The 18935-nt window shown below is 44.5% G+C and overlaps 1 protein-coding gene across 1 annotated transcript in view; it reads left to right on the forward strand.

The window, feature by feature from the left end:
* ATAD2 (ATPase family AAA domain containing 2) overlaps positions 1–18935 on the forward strand; it is a 1885102-nt gene that overhangs the window by 260590 nt on the left and 1605577 nt on the right. The window contains exon 3 of the mRNA XM_044066177.1: positions 13085–13134. Coding sequence (XP_043922112.1) covers positions 13085–13134 — 50 coding nt within the window. The remainder of the gene's footprint in view (positions 1–13084; positions 13135–18935) is intronic.

Genomic DNA, 18935 nt, shown 5'->3' on the forward strand with positions numbered 1-18935 from the left:
GCGACAATTTCTTCGCTCTGCTTCCCCACCAGGAGTTCGAGGATGCTCTGGTGCATGCTTGGCCTCCCGGTCTCCTTTATGCCTACCCTCCACTTCCTCTGATGCAGAGGCTTCTGCAGAAAGCCAACAGTTTGGAGAGCAGAATGATTCTCATTGCCCCATTCTGGCCTCGACAACCTTGGTTCCCCTTTGTATGGTCTCACAAAATCAATCCACCATGGATTCTGGATCCAATTCGGATCTCATCTCTCACCCTCTGGGAATGCCAGTTCCCAATCTGCGGACCCTGAAGTTGACAGCTTGGCTGCTCCAATTCCAACCTTGATTAGGACTCGGTATCTCTTCACGGTCAAGGCTATTTTGGTGGCTGCTCATAAACCTTCCACCAGACAGGTTTATCGGAGTAAATGGAAGAGGTTCTCTATATGGGCAGGACAGAGAACTGTGGATCCTTTTCAGCACCTATCTCTGCGGTGCTGGATTTTCTAACAGACCTCTTTCATCAAGGGGCTAGTTCTTCCACGATTAAGGTACAATTGGCGGCTATCTCGCATTATCATATTGGTCATGACACAGCTCCCCTTATGACAGCGAAATTATGCAAAACTTTTCTCAAAGGAGTTCTTTTGTTAAGGCCTCCAGTTAAGGAGGTTGTACCGCCTTGGGACTTGGCTTTAGTACTGCAGGCCCTTACTGCTCCTCCCTTGAGCCTGCAGCTTCTGCTGATTTAAAATACCTTTCCTGGAAGACTGCCTTTCTGGTAGCTATCACTTCAGCCAGAAGGGTGTCTGAGCTTCAGGCTCTATGTGTCAAACCGCCTTATCTTTCTTTCTTCCCTGATAGGGTGTGCCTCAGGACCAATCCATCTTTTCTTCCGAAGGTCTCTTCTGAATCCAATATTAACCAGTCAATCAATTTGCCTGTATTTTTCCCAAGTATTCAAACAAAGGAGAATACAAATTGCATTCCTTGGATGTTCATAGACAATTACGTTTTATATTAACGGACAGCTGGCCACAGGAAATCAGATCAGCTGTTCGTCTCCTTTGCTAAATTTGCTCTGGGTAAAGCAGTATCTAAAGTCACTCTATCTAAATGGATTGCTAATTGCATTCTGCAGGCATATGACACTTCAGGCAGACCTGCTCCTCAGAGGGTTACGGCTCATTCTACTAGGGCAGTTTCTCGTCAGCCGCCTTTAAGTCCCGTGTTTCGTTGGATGATATCTGCTGCAGCTACTTGGGCCTCTCCTCATACTTTTATTTCTCATTACAAGGTGGATGTTGTTTCTAGAGGAAGAGCATCCTTTGGCTCAGCGGTGCTCGGAACATCCTTCCATGACGGCCGCCCAAGATTCAGGTAGCTAGGGACTCTGTCCCACAGGTTGCAGACAATGAAGTCTGCCTACTTCAGATTTAGAAGTTATGTACTCACCATAACGTTCCATCTGAGTAGGTGACTTCATTCGATGTAACATCCCCTCCATCCCCCTGACCTTTATAGAGCGAGTATTTATGCTGTTTTAGTGTACTGTGGTCAGTATTTTGAGGCAAACTCAATCTGAGGTCAGTCAGGGCTTGGCAAGGGGTTATGGGTAAGAGGGAGGAGCTAGGAGCTCGGAGCCTAAGCTTTTGAATTGCCGGCTCGGATCCGAGATCGGATCCGATACCCACAGGTTGCATCCGAATGAAGTCACCTACTCAGATGGAACGTTATGGTGAGTACATAACTTCTAATTTCTACCCCTTTCTCTCCTTTATCGTCCTGGTCACTGGTTCGTCCTTATTTCATGGTGTTTTAGCATAAGTAATTTGTTACATCTTTGTTAGCAATAGCCTGTGCTCTGTCCTTTGCAGTGCAACCCTTTTGGTGGGTATAGTATCTGATCCTGGATGCTATCTGTAGTACCTTTTTGTGTAGAGTAATTTTAGGTAATATCTGGCTGGGTGCCTTCATTCTCTCTCGTACTTTGTCTTGGGGCTCATTTTTCTGAAATTATCATTCGGAGGAAGATCCTTCATCAATATCTAGAAGAAGCTACTTTTCTCAGAAATTTGCTTCCGTTTCATCTTGGAGAGCTAAGGTCAGTTGTGAATTATTTTCTTCCTGTCTAGACCTTATTGAGTTTCCATGCCCTGTACTCTGCCCTGGCATACAGCAATAAGGCATACATTTAATAATTTCTTTGGGTGATGGTGTTTTCTCTGTCCATTTTGTGCTTGTCCATCATCCTATGCAGTGTCTGGCATAGCTCTTGTGCTACTGCTATTCCTTAAAATCTTAGCTCCTCATCCCCACCCAGATTTTGTTGGCAATCTGTCATATGGCTTCCAGAAGCTTTTGAGTTGGACAGCTTTCTGCTGTCGTGATTCTTTGATGGACAGATTTCTGTGTTTGAATTTCTGTTCTCTTCATTGGTAGTTTGCGGTCTTAATGGCCTTTCTTTCGGTAAAATTCATTTGCTTCTTTAAGATGACCATTCAGATTGACTGCTGCTTTGAGGCTTTTTTGCATAAAGTGTAATCCAGTGCCTTTGTTATCTCACTGCTGGTTTATCATGTGCATCTTAAGTTAAGAGTTTTCAATCGCTGGCCTTTCACCTTGCATTGTATTTGGGCCCAGAGTGTCTACAGTAGTTCCTGTAATGGATTGATCTTTGGCTTACTGGCACCAGACTTGCTCAGTAGTGTCTGGCTTCCTGTTTATTAAGGATGCCCATTGCAGAAATACATTACATTACAGAAGGGAAGTAAATATTGTGGGAAGAAATATCCAGGGAGTTGTTATTGTTAGGCATGTATAGGCCCTAGGGTCAACAGCCTAGTACCAACCTATAAACCTGTACTTTTTCTTTTTACATTAGGCCCCAGACTAACTTGGTCTCTGCTAGGCTATAGAAGGACTTAACTGGTGATACTTCTTGAGGTTCTCTTTGGAACTTCACCTCACTTTTGGCTTGTTTTTCATTTGGCTTAACAGTGTGCTGCCCATCACTCCCATATCTATTCCATCACACAACCTTCTGCCTTAATAGTTTACAGTTTTCATCCATGGGTGCTGCTTATTCCTCTAACCACTTCACTCTCTAACATATATGAAATTGGATCTTGATTTTTGTACTTTATTTCTACAAACATTTTCCCCTACACTTGTATGCATATTCTGCAGTTAATATTTTAGTTTTCACTCTTATCAAACTATTTATTCTAACAGTTTTAACTTGTTCTACTTTTAGAAGTATTGTCTGTGATCATGTATCTTGCTCCTACTAGTTCTCTTTGTGGAGGCATTTCTTCTGTGTTGTGATACTACTGTTGCTTATAATATGCAACAGTTTCTATCTTCCTAAAGAACTTTCTTCAACAGAAAACTGACAAGTATTGCTTATGGCAGCCCCTAAGGCCACACTCTTAATCAGTTACTCCACTGAATGTGTGTGCCTGTAAGATCATATTTTTGTCTGTCCAGTCTGAGTTTGCTACTGAGCTACTTGTCTAATAGATCTGTTTCTAGCTTTGAGCTCTCTGACTTTTCCCCCTCAAAATTGCCTGCACATTATCCTCTGTTCTTGTTTGTGAATATCATGAATGGACGATTCCTGAATGCCAGCTAAGTGCGTAACAGATGTTCTTCGTGTTTCACTGTTGCAGTCATCACACTTGGGTTATCTGACTGCAGTTAACACTCTGCCTGAATACCAGAGACTTAGTATTTCAGTGTTGGTTGCTGTCACTCCAGGAGTGACATCCGGTCGTCAGGGGTATAAAAACAGTCAGCCAACGCCATTACATCAGTCTTTCTTGCCGAGGAGCCCGAAGCAGAAGCCGTTCCGAAGTGCCGGTCAGCCACTATCTGAGCTTTTGTTTACGAATTGAATCATTTTGCAGTCTTCTAAATCTAAGTACTCCACTGGGGATCCTTTTATCTTGCCCTAACTGATCTCAGAAAGTTAATAATTGTCTTGCCTGTGGAAAGCAAATACCACACACAGATTTTCATTCTTACTGCATCACCTGTCTAGGCCCATGCCACGACGTACCTTGCTGTCAGTTTTGTGCCTTGTTCAACGTCAGAACCATTTGTCGCTGGGCCCTTATTGTCGCTAAATACTTTTGTTCTCTATCTCCGTATTCAGAAATTACTTTGGTAGGCCATCTGATTACTGATATTCCGACAAAACGCAAGGAGAAAGGCAGACTGCATAGGTTCAAAGCTGCCGACGATGCTTCCATTAAGCTAGTTGCCAGTACTCCTGAGGTGCTTTTGCAGCTCTTGATGCCCGCTAAAATATATTCGTAGGTCTCTACCAAGACCCGCTCGGAGTCTGGTATACCGTGAGATTCTTCTTAGACTATGGAACCGGCGGATGTCTCTACCTTGGATGGGTCCAGAGCCGCTGAGCAGGCACTGGCTTCTGAGGAAGTTCTTCGCACCACTGATGTTCGACACAGACTACTTCAGTTTTGTTTCTAAGGCCAAGAGTATGCACTACGCCTAGAAAACAGACGACCAAAGTGCATGCAGCTCTCTTGCCACAAAATGCTTAGGAAGGCAGAAGACCTTATGCTGATTAGGGGAAATCAGCCTTCCCCTGCTAAGAGATGGAGACCAGTCCCCAGCGGCTTCAACAGGCCAAGATTCCGATGACTGACTGACTCTGAGGTTTCTGATTATGAAGACATGCCCTTATCTGCTTATGAGGATTCTGATGCAGAAGAATCCATTCCCTCTGCCTCTTCTCCAGAGGATTTTTCTTTTGGTGAAACCTTACATACTTTGAGAGCATTTCCACTGGGAATGCCAAGATTGTCCGCAGTCTAAAAAGAGACTGAGACTTTCTAGACTTGCACAACACAGGCCTTTAGCAGTACCACCAGTCCTGGAAGTTGTTGATTATTTCTTTATGGAATCCAGTCTTACTCCTGATACTTTACCCCCTGCCCCTAGGAAACTAGACAGGTACTACAGAGTACCGGACTCTCTCAAATCTCTTTTCAAAAATCTTACTGCTGACCCAGAGATCATTTCCCAGGGGCCTAAGGGTATCAAGGCAACTACAGCTAAGATTCCCACCCCTTCGGGCAGGTATTCCAGAGCTTTGGACAGATTGGGTAAGAAAGAATGTACCTCTGCAACTCTTGCTATTAGGGGTTTGAATTGTCAGTATCACATGCTGAAGTACCAACAACATATTATGGAACTTGTTGAGCAAAAAATAGCTACCCTTACAGACTGTGCAGAAAATAAAGGAAGAGCTTATGCATTCTGCAAACCAAGTCAGCAAGCATACAATGCAGTGTGGCTTTAACGCTCTTGAAACATCTTGCAGAGCAGCAGTTACTGGTTCTGTTCTGAGAAGACATGCATGCTTAAGGTACAGACTTTTCCAGATCATGCCAAATCCAAGTTATTAGACGCTCCTTTGAACAAGGGCAATCTGTTTGGCACCAAAGCAGAAGAGGTTCTTAAAATGATGGAAGAAAAAGCTAAATCTATGCAGACAGTCAAAGATTTCCTGCAAGTACAGCCTCCTATATTCAGTAGGCATTGTCCCTCGAAACATTGGTCCTTTCCATCCCCCTCAAGGCCATCTCAAACTAGACCCGGGGGTAACAGCCCCCAGACTACAGTCTCCGGGTATACAGAGAGCTAAGCAATGGAGTGCCTCTGCCTCTAAAGCAGGGAGTGCTAAACCACCCCCCTTTCGGAAAGAATTCCTAATGACTGCTCAACCCCACTCCCCTCCTCTGCCCAACTGCTTATGCCCTTAGGGGGAAAACTTGCCCTTCATGTAAAAAACTGGATTCCCATCACCAAAGACCAATGGGTCCATAACATTGTATCCCAGTGGTACAAATTCTACTTACACTCACTGCCAAACCCAAAAGGGTTCACAGACCTCCCTCTAAACCAGTGGGCAGAGACTCAAAACAAAGTCCAATCCCTGCTCTCTATAAGGGCAATTCAACCTGTTCCTGTGGAACAGATAGGTCAAGGGTTCTATTCCAGACTTTTCCTGGTACCCAGAAAAGGGGGCACTTGGCGCCCAATCTTGAATCTTTCCATTCTCAGCACCTTCCTGGTGGTACCCAAATTCAAAATGCTCACCCTGCAGCAGCTTCTACCTATGCTAGCCAAGGATGCCTGGTTAGTTACCCTAGACTTAAAAGAAGCCTATCTGCACATCCCTATAAGGGAGTCATGCAGAAAATATCTACGCTTCAGGGCAGGATGTATGCATTATCAGTTCTCTGCACTTCCCTTTGGTTTATCTACTCCTCCCAGAGTATTCACAAAATGCCTGGCCCCAGCCTTTGCTTACTGCAGACAGAGAAATATTCACATTTACCCATACTTGGACGACTGCCTGATTCAGGCACAGTCAGGAAATACTGTTGCAGCACTTGACATTTGTAAAAAAAAAAAAAAAAAACCTTCTATCCTCCCTGGGGTACACCATCAATGAAAATAAATCAAAACTAGTCCCCAGTCAAAAGATTGTATTCCTGGGAGCAAGCTTCGACACAGCATCCTAGAGGGCATTCCTCACTCCAGAAAAACAAGCCTATCTGACAGGCTATTTTACTCAAATAGCCACCAGAACCCAGCTTTCTGCAAGGAAATTCTGCAGGCCCTAGGGTTCATGGCCTCATGCATCCTCCTAATTCTATATGCCAGACTGCATATGAGGAAACTTAAGTGGTATTAAGTCTTTGGTGCCAACATTCTCAGGACCTAAGACAGAGTTCCTTTGGTGGGCAGCAGCATGCAACCTCAACAAGTGACTGCCCTTTACCCAACCCCACGCCGCCCAGACCCTAACCACAGATGTGTCAGACTATGCCTGGGGGGCACACATGGATGGCAAGGGCATTCAGGGCCACTGGAGCCCAAATCAAATGAATCTGCACATCAACCAGAAAGAGATGCTGGCTGTGCAGCATGCTCTGACAGCTTTCAGATCCCTTCTCTTTCCAGGACACCTGCTAATAAAAACAGACCACACCACAGTTATGTGGTACATCAACAGGCAGGTGGGAACCCACTCTTACCCACTTTTTGCAGGCTAGCCATGGCCCTGTGGAATACGGCCTTGGACATGCAGATCCATCTGCAAGCTCGATTCCTGCCAGGCAAACAAAACTCGCTGGCAGACGATTTAAGCAGAAATCTTCTAGACCCACACGAGTGGCAACTAGAGCCTAGCATCTTCAACCTTCTGATTCAGAAATGGGGGACTTCAGAGGTGGATCTCTTTGCCTCCCCTACAGTCACCAGTTCAGCAGATTCTGCACCAGGACACCTCAAAGCAGGGCCTGGAAAGTGGATGCCCTATCCTTCCAGTGGGTAAATCTCTCAATCAATGCCTTCCCCCTCTGCCCCTCCTCTCAAGAGTGTTGCTCAAGATAAGGCAGGACAGACCAAGGACAATTCTGATTGCACCGGACTGGCCACAACAACACTGGTACCCACTCCTGCAAAGCTAGTCACCAATTCCACCCTGGCACCTACACCAGAACCCAACGCTGCTCTCTCAGCAGGGGGGAACAGATCTTGTATCCGCATTTGCAAACCCTAAATCTTGCAGCCTGGTGTATTCCTTGAATTCTCCCCCAGTAACCAGCCTAAGCAAGCAGGTGCTGGACGTCATCCTTGAAGCCAGAAAGCCCAGTACAAGGAAATCCTATGCTGATAAGTGGAAAAGGTACTGCTTTTGGATTCAGTCTAAAGGAGAGGAGACGACCCCTGCCCTCCCTGCCTCTATTCCTGGATTACTTAGCAGGTCTACTCCACAGAGGCCTGTCCTTTATTAAGATCCAGGCTTCTGCCATTTCGGCTCATTATAACACTGAGCCACCACTCTTCTCACCCTCTTATCAAACAGTTCCTGAGTGGGGCTAACAACTTAAGGCCGCCAAGGAGAGCACCCACCCCTGCTCGCGACCTTAACTTTGTACTAGAAAAGCACACGCTGCCCCCCTTTAAGCCTGCAGCATCAGCAGAGTTAAAATTCCTCTCTTGGAAAATAACCTTGCTTCTGGCCATCACTTCAGCCAGAAGATTGTCTGAGCTACAAGTAGTTACGGCTGTGGAACCCTTCATTATTTTCCATGCGGACAGGGTTTCCCTCAGGACTAACCCTTCCTTTATGCCTAAAGTGGTGTCCAGTGTGGCTCTCAATCAATCCATCCACTTGCCAAAAAAATAAAGGGGAAAGGATCCTGTACTCCTTGGACATGCACAGACAGCTCAGATTCTACCTTGATAGGACTTGGTCCTTCAGAAAATCTGGCCAGTTACTAGTCCGCTTTGCAACAGGGGTGGAGGGCAAGGCCATTTCAAAGCAAACAATTTCCAAAGGGACAGTACGTTGCATCCATTTCTGCTACAAGCACCATGAGAAACCAACCCCTCGGGGTCAGAACACATTCCACTAGGGCAACTTCTGCTCTACAGCATTCCTCAGGGGACTCTCTACCCAAGGACATCCTGGAAGCTGCAACCTGGAGTTCTGTTCACACCTTCACCAAGCATTACCATTTGCCTATCTTTTCTAAATCCAGGGTTGGTTTTGGAACAGCAGTCCTGCAAGGCATTCTAGCCAGCCCTAACTTTTCGTGACTGCCACCACCCTTCAGCTTTGGGAATCTACCCAAGTGCGATGATTCAACAGTGAAACACGAAGAACATAGTACAGTTGTGTACACTTACCATAAATGTAGATGTTCAAGTGTATTCACTGTTGCAGCTCTGGTTTCCCTCCCTCCAGCCCCCTGTTTTTTCTCTTTTTCTCTCTCTCTAAACTCTTTATGCCTTTTACTACCCTCCACCCTTTTCAGGGGTATTGGTATTTACTTTTTACTGATGGTGTTTTCCCCCACCATAACTTGGATCCCTATTGGGGGGGCTCCTGACATTTTGGTCAAGAAAAACTGATGTAATGGCGTCGGCTACCTGTTATTATACCCCCTGGCGACGTCATTCCTGGAGCGATGGCAACTGACGCAGAAATACTAAGTCTGTGGTATTTGGACCGACTGAGGGCTACCTGCAGGCAGATAACCCAAGTGTGATGACTGCAGAAGTGAATACACTCCTAACATCTGCATTTATGGTAAGTGTACACAATTGTACTTTATAGCTTTGCAGTACACTTGCTTCATTTAATTCAAACTGTTAATATTAGGATATTTTAGGTTACCTTTTCACAAATTGAAAAACATTAGCCTGCTCTTTTGCTATTAGGACCTAGCAGAGCGAACCAGAATCTCTTTAGCATTTGTGGTCTTTGGTTTATTAAAATAAATAAAAACTTACAGTAGTCGTATTTATATTTCCATAGTCATACTTTGTGGTATTGTTTTTACTCCCTTTCCAATATGGAAAGGAGTTTAAGAAATGCACAAAATGTTGTTTTGCACAATTTTACCCCAGGGCATGTGGGATTTGTGTGGTGTGTATGTGGCCAGAATACTCGGATGCAAAGTATAACTTCTGTCGCACTTTTGGATCTAGGTACTTAGTGGACTGACATAATAAGCTTATTTTAAAAGGTCTTTTCCCAGCCATTCCACCAACTTCTAGTTATAAGCGTGAAAAAAGAAGTAAAAGGACACTAGTGTTAGGATAGGACATGTCACCTTGTGGTTTTGGCTCTGACATCTCCTCCCTTCCTTCTGAGGCCATCACCATCAGTGGTAAATCACCTGTCAAAACCTACAGCCGGCTCTATTCTGAAGAAGGACTTTGCTTGTTCATTTCTTGAAGACCGCCATTGGTGGCTTCTACAGAGTCTTTTTAAGATCCTACCTTAGCACTACAGAAGCAGATTGGGAACAGTTAATTTATTACATTTTTCGTTGAAAGCAAGGCATACACTTGCAGAGGTCACTTTAATTGGGAAACCTGTAGTAATCTTGTCCTGCCTTTTATGTCAGTAAACAGCAAAATAACTTAAACATATATACCAACACATATGTTGTTAAAACAGTTATCTTAACGCCTTGGTGAAACACAAATCATTGTATGTAAACTTTAAGAATAAAAAACAAAACAAAATTAAGTACACACGAATCCCAGAGGGAAGATTAGAAGAATTATTTGTTGTGTAAGGAACTCTGGTGGCAATTAACACTTGGAGCAAACATGGTATCTGGCATTAATGAGAACATTTCTTTTTTTAAAATAGTACAAAAAAAATTACGCTGTCTTGTAGTGACTTGGTTTGTCATCAGATGACCAGTCCTGTTATATTGTAAATGAGTTTTTGCTTGCTGTTTGTAGATTTTGGTGAAGTCCTACTGGGACAAACGCATTTAATTATACCGTTAAATTTCTTGGAAGACCACCCTGAGTGATCTGTGAATTAAGAAGCCATGTCTGCATCCCACACAACAGATGAGCTTGTCATATCCAAATGATAACCTATAGAAGTGTATAGTAAGCCTTTTCCAGAAAAGAGATCAAATTATTGAAAACGCAAACAGGATCATCCTACAAAAACTGTCACCTTTAGCTTGTTTGGTTCTCTGGGCATTGGTCCTAATGGTGTTTTTGATAGTCGTGGTTAACCATGGTTGATCTTTGTATGAAAATTCTGCAGTGAATGCTCTCTTCCCAGTGGTCTTGGCTACCTGATATCCTTCCTTCCACACCAGTCTGCATAACCTAAACCTGCAAGAGTCATCGGATGTGGTGGTTGACTTCTTTAGCCATTTGTATTGGCCATCCCTTTGTAGTCCAAGGTTCCCATTTCCTTACTCTGGCCTAGGCAAATTTGGTTTTCCTGCTAATGCCTCATCTAACAAAGCCCTTTGGCTTCTATATCCTGTTCTGTCCCACCATTCTGGCCAGCCACATCCAGACCTTCAGCACTTCAGGTTAACTGCATTGTTTCTCTATTTCCTATGATGGCCATAATTTCCTCCTTTTCCAAAATGATGATTACCCATATCTTCTCAAACTATCCACCCATAAAATATACTGAGGTATATGGAAATGTTTTTCAGCATGGGCCATGCAGTAAGGATTAGATCCCTTTTTATCTCCATTTCAGAAGTTTTGCAATATCTTTCCACTCTGTATGAGGCGGGCTCTAGTTATTCTATTATTAAAGTACAATTGGCTTCTATTTCCAGTTTTTATTATAGTCTCAAAAGTGTAATGTGGCTTCAAACAAATTTTGCAAAGCCTTTTTCAGAGGTTTATTTCATGTCTTCCTCTTGTCAAAATTCCTATCCCTCCATGGGATCCTAACTTGCATTTGAATCACTAACAAGACCTCTATTTGAACCAACTTTATTTCTGTTGTGGAAAATATTATTTTTGGCTGTTTTAACTTCATCCAGGTGAATTTCTGCATTTCATTCCTTGTCTTCATTCTCAGCTACTTGATATTTCACAAAGACAAGATTATCTTTGAGAAGCAGTCCATTATCCCTAAGATAGTGACAGTCTAATCTAAACCAGCTACTACACCCCCCTGTTTTTTTTTCTAACCATTACAGCATAGGAGAATACTTTTAGATATTAATGTACCACTTAGTCTACCGCCGCAGAATTAAACCATTCAGGAGATGCTCAATTATTTGTATCATTTACGTAACAGAATGGGGAAAAAAGGTTTCTTAAGCAGACCTTGTCCTTGTGGCTGTCTGATTGTATCGCCTTCCACAAGGTCTGTGGTAGCACCTACTGCCTCTTTCAGGAACTCCTCACAAGATGAAGTGTGCAGCCTTTGCCAAGCATTATATATTGGAAGAAATATCTATATCTAGAGCTTCCTTCTGGGGCTTCAGTTCTGAAAGGCATCCTGTCATGATTCTGACCAAGATGAAGTAGCTTGGCCCTGTTGTCAGATTGAATGAACTGATGAAATAGATATGGACGTTATATACTCGTATAACACTGGATCCTTTTCATCCTAGTTCGTCCAATACATCATCCCTCCATCTTCCAGACAAATACACCTGATCACAAGGACATTTAGACTACTGTGTTACCTCATTTATCTCTTCTTGGCCACTGATTTATCCATTGGCCCTTCAGATGGCAAATGCAAACTGAGCATCATGTGCAGGGGAATTCTGTGAGGGGGGAGAGAACTCTAGATCATTAGTTGATGGCCAGGTTGGATCCGACAAGTGGCTTGGTACCCAGTTGTCGTATTGAATGGGCTAGGGTGAAAAGGATCCATTGTTATAAGTACGTAACTTGTTTAACATTTACTGCTGCTTCCCCTCCCTCCATCCTCATTTCCTACTTGTAAGTCTGGCAGTAATCTAGCCTGTAATCCCTCTGATGCTAATCCATAAAACTGCTGAACTAGCTGCATGGCCTTTTCGTCTTTATCCAGCTCTTCCTTCATCTTCCTGCCACAACTGCAGTTTCCAGTTCTCTAGGTGTTAACTTCGGGAACCTGTAGCCACTTGGGTAATTGTGTAATCAAAATTCTTGCAGCTTGTGTCTCTTGTTTACAACTGCTGTCTTCCTTTGTGTTCTTCAGGCACTAGCAGCAGCCTTCTGGCACCACTTAATACTTGAAAAGACTAAGCAGATTTTTCCTGGTGTTCTGGACTAATTTCCCCAAATACCCTCTAATAGGTATGAGTACTACTACCCGAAGTCTATATTGAAAAGCTACTGCTATCCTAATGGGATTAGTCTAGTTAACAAAGTGGTTATACAGTGCAGTGCTTTCACAGACCTGTAGGTAGACTATATGTTATCTTTACAGGAAGTGACTACATTCCTCCAACCATCCATATTAATGGGATAAGCTCATCTTCTGTTGTCTGCATTGACTAAGGTTCTAATCGCCTTTCTGGGAAAAGTGTGGCGCTTGCATGGTTTATTGGCAGTTTAGTTAAGCAATTGCCGTTTGTTTATGTGAATAAAAAAATTGCAGAACATTACTACCTGCATTAATTATTTTAAATGAAATTATGTTGACAGCAACAGCCATTGTAGTTACTAGAGTTTGGTATCTTCTGCTATTACCGTTTTTTTTTTTTTTTTTTTTTTTTTTGTGTGTGTGTGTTTATACACTCGTATAATTTACTTTGTATTTATTTTACTTGCACAGACAATCTGCCAGGCTGCAAGCTGGGAATAAAAAAGAAGATACTAAAGATGGTAAGCATGTTTGTCTGCCTGTCTTTGACTGGGAAAAGTCTGAGTAAAGCCCATTTTCAAGCGGAGGAGGAAAAAAAAAATTCTGCATTAAGTTGGGCATTTTATATTATTGCAGGTTAAAATCAATACATGAACTTGTTTACATTATATGTCCTTCTATTCTTAGTGTGAGATTCTCTGCCTTGGGCGACCAGAACATCTGCTTCTGGTTGCTGCAGGTGCATGGGACGTCACATACAGGGCCATAAACCAGGGACCTTAAATGTGACGTCTGCATGCACAGACCTTGGAACTTTTCAGCCGCAGCCGACAGTCACATCGATCACTTCGCTCTACTTTCAAGACATAAGTACCCCGTTAGGGATTTTGTTTTGGTTCTCTTGCTTGGTTTGCTGTTCTCCTCCTGCCCCCACTAGCCGGTGTCTGATGATGGTAAATGCTGATGCAGCTGACCGGTTCTGCATAAGGACACGCACAGTTGTTGTGTATTTTGCCTAGACAGAGAACATGACTATACCTCTTGCTGTATTTGTCCATCCTTTGTGCCAAAGATGCTCAGAAGCCGTTTGGCCGCCCTTAATCTGTACCTAGAAAACCAGAGGCTTAAAAAGTTAGCGCTCAGGATGGATCCAGAGTCTGCCGCTCCAGCAGAACCACCACGAAAAAAGGCCACATTACCAAGACCTTGTAGTGCTGCTCGTTGACTCCCCACGGAAGCTGCTTCGGAAGTAATGGCTGGCACGTCCACAGAGGCAACTCAGACGTCTGTCCCTACTGACATTGAGGGGAAACCAGTCACTGCCGGACGACTGACTGGGATGCCACTACCTGAAGCCCCAGCTCCCATCCAAGCCCCTGAAACTAGGCCTTCTCCAAGGGCTACTCCTTTAAAAAGGAAGCAGAAAACTAAACGCCTCCCCTCTCAACGGAGGCAGTTCCTGACTGGCAATCTTTCACCAACTCCTGGATGCAGGCCTTCATGGCCCTTAGGCCTACAGCCTCTTCACCCTCCACCATTCCTGTTCTCAGCCCTAGGCCTGCCTCAGCTTCTTCTATCCACCTTCCCACTTCCCATGAAGGAGAAGAACAGGAGGTTTACTACTCCTCTTCTGATGACTCCATTACTTGCCTCTCCACTAGAATACTGTTCCGCTGATGTAGAATCCATAGAGGACTTTTCCCCAGAGGATATCACCTTTTGGTAGAATATCACGAAGATGAAAGAATACTTTAAATAGGACACTTCCCAAATGACAATCTCCAGAGAGATGCTTTCTTACTTCAAGTGGAATCTCCCGCCCCTTCAGCCATTCCATCAGTTATTCTTGCCTACCATGATGCATTCTCTTCAGCATCAAAAAAACCCACACTCTCAGCCACCTGCTCCTAAGAGACCTGACCATTTCTATAAAGTGCCAGATGCCCAAAAATTCCTGGTAAAACCGCACCTGACAGACCCAGCAGTCATTGCTGTATCCCCTGACAAGCATTCAAGACTCCTTCCCTCCTCTTCCTCTCTTTTACTTACTGACAAAGACAGTAAGAACATGGACAGGATAGGGAAAGAAGGTTTATACCTCCTCCACCCTAGCCTTCAGAGCTATCAGCTTTCAAACCCATATGATAAAATATGCTTTGGACCTTGTTTTACAAGCTTCTACCCTCCTGTTATCCATGCCTGACTGCCCTAGCAAAACAGAGGTAGCATCAGAACTGCCCCTGGCTTCTCAAGTGGCCAGACGTTCTATTGGATGCAGTTATGATGCTACATTGATACTCATGGCTACGTCTTCAACCCTTACCAGAGGACTTCAAGTCTAAAATCCTTGATGCCCCTCCAGACCACAACCTCCTGTTTGGAAGCAGTCTGCAGACATCTTTAAAAACCTTCAAGAGAAAAGTAAAGAGCTTCAAGACATTAAGCGTCTGCTGGTGTCTCCCATTCCCAAATATTACAGAAATTACCCTGCTAAGACCACCTTTGTCAGGAGGACCCCGTCCTCTGCTACCTTTGTTAGGTGGACCCCCTCTTCTGCTACTCTGCTACCTTTGTCAGGAGGACCCCCTCCTCTGCTACTCCAGCCTCTTCCAGGTGTAGAAAAGGAACCAGGAGATGGAATACTTCCAGACAAGCCACCTCTCAACCTACTCAGACAGCCTTTTCATGACAGAAATGGCTCCAACAATGCATGACTGCCTTGTCCACCTCCCTCTGTCAGCCCACCTCTCTCACTGCCTCTCCCTTTGGTGAACCATCACCACAGACCGCTGCGTGCGGCAGTAGTACAAGAGGGATATTTCCTTTCTTGGAAAGAAAACCCCCTTAGAAGGGCATCCCATTCCCCCAAAAAACAACTACACCTTATTCCTCAGATCCTACAGGATCTTCTGAACCATGGAACTATAGAACCTTTCCCGCTGGACAAGAAGGAAAGGCTTTTATTCAAGATTATTTCTTGTCCCCACAAAAGGCAACCCTTGGAGGCCAGTTCTGGATCTATTCTTTCTAAAAGTTCCATCATTCAGAATGTTATCCTTACAAACACCCCCCCTATTGCCAGCCCAGCCCTTTATGGCCACACACTATGTAAAGGAGGCCTCCCTGCATATCCTCTTAAAACACTCTCAAAATACTTGCGTTTTACTGGGCTCTGTTCTCACTTTCAATTTACAGCCTTGCCCTTTGGTTTATCTGCTGTACCCAGGGTATTCACAAAATGCCTGACCCCAGGAATAGCCTTTCGCAGAACCAAGGGCATTCAAATTTACCCCCACCTAGACATCTTCATTCTGGCAGAAAGAGAGGACACCCTACAAAACCACATACAGTTCACTATTTCTCTACTGCAAGGCTTTGGGTTCACCCTCAACATCCCAAAATCAACCCTAATCTCAGCAGGACAAAATCTTTCTGGATTGCAGAATCAGAAAAGACTTGATGCAGACATTTCTCCCTCAGGACAAAGTTCTCTCCCTTTCTGCCCACTTCCAAGACCTGATGCATGTCCAACAGATATTAGCAAAACAATTCCTACGGGTTCTAGGTCTAATGGCAGCCAACATCCCTATGCTACCTTTGGCTAGGATGCATATGCAAAAACTGCAGCGGTGCTTGAAGAATGTGTTGTCCCAACACAAAACACCCTCCAGAGTTTGATTCCACTCTTGCCCTGCCTCAGAGCAGAACTGAGGTGGTGGATGCAACAAATCCAAACGAACTCAGACCTTCAACTTCTACCTCTCCACACCAACTCAGTACGTGCATGCAGATGCATTATACCTAGGCTGGGGGACTACCATGAAGTGCTTAATGGTAGAGGAGACCTGGTAACCTACCCTCCAAAAGAAACATGTCAATGAGAGGAAATGACAGCAGTCCTTCTGGCCCCGAAAGGTTTTCTCCCAATCCTGCATCCAGGCCACCTTCAAATCTTCATAGACAATACCACTCTTGCGGTACCTCAACAAACAAGGAGGGACCAAGTCCTACCTCCTTTGCTGGATAACAATCCAAATTTGGGGCCTTGCCTCCCAAAACAACTTATCCCTGTTAGTCACATACATCCCTTCCCAGGACAACCAACAAACGGATGTTCTCAGCAGATCATGCTGTCTACAACGTGAGTGGATGCTGAACAAGAACATTTTTCTAGACATTGCCCACTGGTGGGCCACACTGGCAGATTTGTTTGCCTTCCCCCAGAACAGACAAATGAAATTCTGCCTCAAGGACCACTCTATATTTGCCTGGAGGGTGGGATGTCTTCAGCATTTCATGAAAGGGACGGTTTCTATATGCATTTCCACCCTTCCCTCTCATTCAAAAGCTCCTCCTGAAGATCAGAAAGGACAAATCAGAAATCTTGCTGGTGACTCCCTGTTGGCCAAGGCAGCACTGGTTCCCCCTACTACTTTCAATCGCCAAGGGCAGTCACCACAAGTTACCCCACATGGTGGACCTACTCACAATGGAAGGGAACTCTCATTCATCCTCTCCTACAGACGTTCTGTCTAACACGCTGGGTGGTGCACTTTTAATTCACTTCAGACACCATTATTCTGAGGATGTGCTTTCAGTCCTGAGGGAGGCCAGGAAACCTACTACAAGGAGATCTTACATGTCAAAATGGGAAAGATTCTCCAAGTGGTGTCTCCAGAGGCACAGGGATCTCTTTCAAGCGGATACCCCTCTAGTCCTTACCTATCTACTGTCTCTGCCTGCTTACCCCTAGAACCCCCTCTACTAGCCAGGCTAGATGTTAAATTATTCCTGAAAGGGGTCTTGCACATCAGACCACCAAGAAAGCCCATCCCACCCCCTTGGGACTTTAACTTCAACCTAGATAAACTCGCATTGCTTCCTTTCGAGCCCACCAGTTCTACATCAGTCCAAATGTGGAACTGAAAGACTGTTCTGCTGGTGGCTCTTACCTTTGCTAGAAAGTTCAGTTACAAGCTCTCATGGCTTGCCCACCCTACACTATCTTCCACAAGCACAGGGTGACCCTGTGGGCCCAACCCTTCTTTCATGCCAAAGGTGGTCAACGAACTGTCCTTAAACCAGTCCATTCACCTGCCCATCTTCTTCCCCTCTCCCACTAATGACAGTGAGAGGTTACTGTATTCCCTGGATGTTCACAGGCAATTAAGGTATTCAGTCAAAACTAAGTCTATCAGAAAATCCAACCAGATATTTGTATCCTTCTACCCCAGAACCCCAGGCAAGGCAGTCTCCAAATGAACCATCTTCTGCTGGATCAGAAAAACAGTCTGCTTCTGCAACTCCCACCATGGCAAGGACCTACTTCAGTGGGTCAGAAGTCACTCTACCAGGGCCGTGGCATCCTACAAAGCCTTCTTCAAAGGTTTGGACACTGCCTCCATTCTGGAGGCAGCCATCTGGTCCACTGTACACACCTTTACCAGACACTACAAATTGGACCATGTCTCCAGAGCCAGGGCAGGGTTTGCTAGGACAGTCTTACAGGCTTTCTGGAATCTGCTACCTCTACCTCCACCCTTCCTCCTTCCTAAGCTGTGGGCACTCTCCCACACTAAGAATACTGCAGCATAGGAATAGAAGGACATAGAATAGTTGTGTAAAATCTTAACCATAACTAAAGATGTCCTTTCCTATTGACCTGTCTAAAGAGCATCCTGGAGCACCACCTAGGCTACGGTCAGACTAATCAGCAAGTTGCGCTTCACATTTCTTATGGACATCATTTGGCTATTTCTACTCTATTTTCTGACTGGGCAATTAAGATGGTGTTCGTGTTTCACTGTTGCAGTTATCACACTTGGGTCATCTGCCTGCAGGTAGCCCTAAGTCGGCCTGAATACCAGCTGTCGCCTCTTCCATGACGTCAGTTCATCAGGGGGTATAAAATATGCAGCCGATGCCATTACTTCAGTTTTTCTTGCCGCAAACGAGCCCAAAGTAAAAGCAGTTCACAAGTGCCGGTCGTCAGCTACCTGAAAGTTTCATTTTTCAAGTTTCAAACCTGAAGTTTTCTAAAGCTAAGTACCCTGTTGGGGATTCTTTTTTTCTTGCTCTAACTGATGTCAGAAAAAATTAACAATTGTCTTGCCTGTGGAAAGCAAATACCTCAGAGATTTTCATTCTTACTGCTTCACCTGTTTAAGTCCATACGACAATGTCCCTCGCTGTCGGTTTTGTGCCTTGTTTAACGCCCAAACCATTCGTTGTTGGGCTATTTCTGTAGCCAAATTCTTTCTTTGTCGTTCTCCGTATTCCGAAATGGCTTCGGTAAGCCATCCGCCTAGCTAGCTTTTGAAAA

The sequence above is a fragment of the Protopterus annectens genome, chromosome 3.part1 (assembly GCF_019279795.1).
Source record: "Protopterus annectens isolate FY-2018-M chromosome 3.part1, PAN1.0, whole genome shotgun sequence".
NCBI classification, from domain to species: domain Eukaryota; kingdom Metazoa; phylum Chordata; order Ceratodontiformes; family Protopteridae; genus Protopterus; species Protopterus annectens.